General features: G+C 37.8%; 1 protein-coding gene across 1 annotated transcript; it reads left to right on the forward strand.

The window, feature by feature from the left end:
* Positions 1–3,508: 3,508 nt before the first annotated feature.
* Positions 3,509–3,895, forward strand: LOC145139815 (uncharacterized). The gene has a single exon (XM_079073511.1). It carries the CDS (start codon positions 3,509–3,511, stop codon positions 3,893–3,895), a length of 387 nt encoding a protein of 128 aa, XP_078929637.1.
* Positions 3,896–4,409: the final 514 nt, after the last annotated feature.

Genomic DNA, 4,409 nt, shown 5'->3' on the forward strand with positions numbered 1-4,409 from the left:
TGTCAAACAAGTCAATAGATCGAGAAACAAACTACTGGACAATAAGTACGACATTGTTCCATGTATTTGTCCGGCTGATATCTTGAGAACAGAGGATTATATGATCACTTATCTAAAATGGCGCTTCATGGTTCAACAGAGTTTTAAAGAGCTACGATTGCCGGTTGGTTCTTGAAGTTATACTTGCAACTATAGTTATCAGACTTATCCAAGTCTTGACCCGACCCGACATGGTTCATTTGGGTTGCACTTCACCGAACAATTTGTATGGATATAATTTTGAGAATAAGATGTTTATGATATATTAATATATTATAAGTTATAATATATTAATATGAAATCATATTATTTAATTAGTATTGATCACCAATTAATTTGGAATTAATTTAGTGATCAAATGAGGCTAATAAAATATGGACTCTTATATATATATATATATATATATATATATATATATATATATATATATATATATATATATATATATGGATTGGGCTAAGATTTATTTAGGATGGGCTAAGAGTATATGAAGTTCATGGATAGTCCATGGAGCTTTTAACCCATGGATCCTATGTAAATGAAAGGTCAAGGGTATTAGGGTTTGCATGCATGTAACCCTAATCCTCCATACTATATAAAGGGGTCTTTAGCACGTGAAATGGACTAGTGTGTGAGCATAAAGAGTGTGGCCGATTTCATATAGTGTTCTTATTCTCTCAAGAGCTTCCAACTTGTTTTGGTGATTTGTGACACCACTTGAGGCATCCACACTATTGGTGCTAGGCTCATAAACTCCAAGCTACTTACTACAAGGAAAAAGGTATGTAATTCTATCTAGAATTTTTGTTATTCATGTACCTAGGATTGCATGCTAGATATGATAAGGCTTTGGAAATCATTTTGCATGTATAATAGAGAAAACATAGTTCCAAAGATTCTAGGGTTGTATGTGCACCTTAAGGTTGTTAGGATGCTCAAAACCCTTCAATTGTGGCACTCACAACCAGATGGTTGATCCAGATTGCATCACATCATCCTTGCATATAATCAAAGCGCTACATGAAACTACATCACGGTTGTGGTAAATAATGTTTGTTGAAAAAAAAACAACTTTATTAGGAAGAGACACATACCCAACAACGAATTGATTTGTTTCATTACATGTTAGGCACATCCCTATCGTTATTGATCTCATAGTAACAAATGTATCTCATGAACCCTATATATATGAGAGACGGTCTCTCAATAAAGGAGATATATTCATAACTATCTCTATCAGAAAGCTATCTACTTTCACCTCACCTTGACCAAATACTAATTTGCACATCAGAGTGCATTCTTAAGATCTCCTCACGGAGTACACGGAGTATAGCTGGTCGTTGTCTTTCTTCCAAGTGATCTCAAGTTCTAGAGCTCCTAAAGTCCACTTCAACCCGTAGACTCGATCTAATGGCCATACATAGGTCTAGGTTGCATAGCAGTCTTGGGATGAATTTATGAAACCTTGTAATGTTCTAAAATGGTTAGTATCCCATATTTTGAGTAGAGACTAGTGGTACTGATACGAACATGTCTCATTAACTTAGTCCACCAGTTTTTTGAATTGAAGTAACATAGTAGTCATGTATGCATAAGTCTAGGAGGAAGATGTGGTATTTTCCTCACATATCAATAAGGGAGCTAGTGCTCCTGATTAGTTGTGCACGTCTACTTTTCCTTGCGTGCATTATCCTTCCTTTTAGCATAGAGTCAGTTATCATTTACCTTATAAATTGTAATGTTTGGGTTTAGTAAAAGAACAGCGGAAAATTTAGTTTTAATTTGTGTTATTGTTTTGGTTCTTTCAGTGCCTCTTGTATATATATGCTTAGGGGATTCGCTATCCATAAATAAGCTTCTATCAATTGGTGCTTTCATTCTTCGTCCTCATGCCTCCCAAATAAGAAAATAGTGGATCCACCTCCGACAACTCCAATGTCACAAACACCGATAATCCCATTGATTCCCTTCACACTCATCTCTTCCATATTGCTCAAATTACCACCGGTACCAATGCCAAACTGGATCAATTGATCCAACTTATGACCAACCAACACATCAATAACCCTCCACCACCAACGCCGCTGCCTCCGTGCCATAACAACCAGCAAACCTGCGACCACCGAAAATCTCTCTGTCTACCTTTGATGGATCGAACCTGTTAGATTGGTTTTTCCAAGCCAACAATTATTTTGATTACTAACAAATGCCCAACAACTAACGACTTCCTTTGGCTGTTTTTTATTTCACTGTGGAGGCTCTTAGCTGGTACAAGCATCTCGCTAACAACCAATTATTAACCACATGGCCAGAATTATGTCGATCACTCGAGCTTCGTTTCGGTCCGTCTTCCTACGACAACCATCAAGCCAATCTTTTCAAACTTCAGCAAACATCAACGGTGGCATCCTATCGAGCCTCTTTCGAACAACTCGGCAATTGTGTTAACGACTTATCACAGGAAGCTCTTTGTAATTGCTTTATTTTTGGTCTCTTGTTAGACATCCAAAACGAGATTGCTATACACAACCCACTTACCCTTCACCAAACATATGGTCTTGCCAAACTATTTGAGGACAAGCTCCGTGTTCCACTTCTTCTTGCTCATGGGAACTCTGAACCGCCATCAACGAATCCACCCTTGTTGCCGACCCCCCTTCCTCAACACTTCCGATCAAAAGGTTAATCCCCACCGACATGCAAAAACGACGTGTTGAAGGCCTTTGCTACAATTTTCCGACGAAGTACCAACCGGGCCACCAATGTAACCCACCGAAATTCCTTGTTCTTCAATCCGAAACCGACCCACCATCGACCTTTCATGCAACAAACAGTGTCGGCCTTGAGGACAAGGCCATTTTCGAGGAGCAGAGTATTGATACGAACATGTTTCGTTAGCTTAGTCCAATGTTTTCTGAACTAAAGTAGCATAATAGTCATGTTTGCATATATCTAGGAGGAAGACTTGGTCTTTTCCTCATATGTCAATAACGGAGCTAGTGCTCCTGATTAGTTGTTCACGTCTACTCTTCCTTGCATGCATTATCCTTCCTTTTAGCATAGAGTCAACAGTTATCATTGATAGTATATTAGATGCTAAGTCACGTGAGCATCACGAAGTAGTTAATTAGTCAGAAGCTCACGTGTATGGCACATGTATCGGTTTCCATATAATCGATTAGTTAGATGCTCTGTATATATAGTTTTTGTTTATTGTATTGTAATAACTGATCAGGAATGAATGAATTCTTTGTTCTTCCTATTTTCAATTCTCTCAATTCTACACAAATCTTGATGGTATCAGAGCAAGGATCTCGTTCCGATCATATTTCCGGTTAAAATTTTCGATCTTGTTATGATTCCGGTTGTCTTCTCCGATCAACCTGAATTATTATTATTTTTTTCTTGCGATTGATTGTTTGATTTTCATTTCCACATTTTCATCTTCATTCATCATTTATCTTCAACAATGGGAGATCAAACTCAAACGAATGTTTCTCGTGTCAATTTTTCCGATCCTCTGTACCTTCACCCCTCAGATCATCCTGGAATGATGCCCGTTGCTAAATCTTTTGATGGATCAAACTTTGGTTCATGGAAGAAAGCTATCACAATAGCTTTATCAGCGAAGAATAAACTTGGCTTCGTCAATGGTAAAGTCATCAAACCTGCTTCTGATCACAATAACTTCGATGTCTGGCAACGCTGCAATCATATGGTGATGTCATGGATCTTAATTGTTCTTTCAAGTGACATTTCTGAATCTGTCCTTTATTCTTCATCTGCTGAAGAGATCTGGAAGGATTTAGAGGATCGTTTTGGACAATCTAATGGGGCCAAACTATATCAACTTTAAAAGGAGATTTCAGATCTCACTCAAGGTTCAACAGATATGGCCACTTATTTCACTAAACTGAAGAGATGTTGGGATAAATTTCACGATCTCTCAATCATTCCAAAATATACTTGCACTGCTACTCGTGAAATGCAGGAATTTCAACAAAATCAAAAACTCATTAAATTTCTCATGGGGCTAAATAGCGATTACAACTCTACTCGCAGCAACATTCTCATGATGATACCTCTCCCGTCTGTTACCAAGGCTTATGCCTTGCTAATCCAGGATGAAAAACAACGAGAAGTATATTCTCCTTCACATTTTACTCCTGACTCTGCTTCAATGAACGTCAATGCCAAGAAACAACTCACTTGCACTTTCTGTAAGAAATCTGGACACACAGCCAACAAGTGCTATAGATTGATTGGATTTCCTAAGGATTTCAAATTACCAAAACGAAAAACATAGTTTCAAATGTTTCCACAACTGGCTTTATCAACAATGATGGCAATGAATCCAAACAAGAATCGGC

The sequence above is a fragment of the Lactuca virosa genome, chromosome 9 (assembly GCF_052849685.1).
Source record: "Lactuca virosa cultivar CGN04683 chromosome 9, Lactuca_virosa_CGN04683_v6, whole genome shotgun sequence".
NCBI lineage: Eukaryota > Viridiplantae > Streptophyta > Magnoliopsida > Asterales > Asteraceae > Lactuca > Lactuca virosa.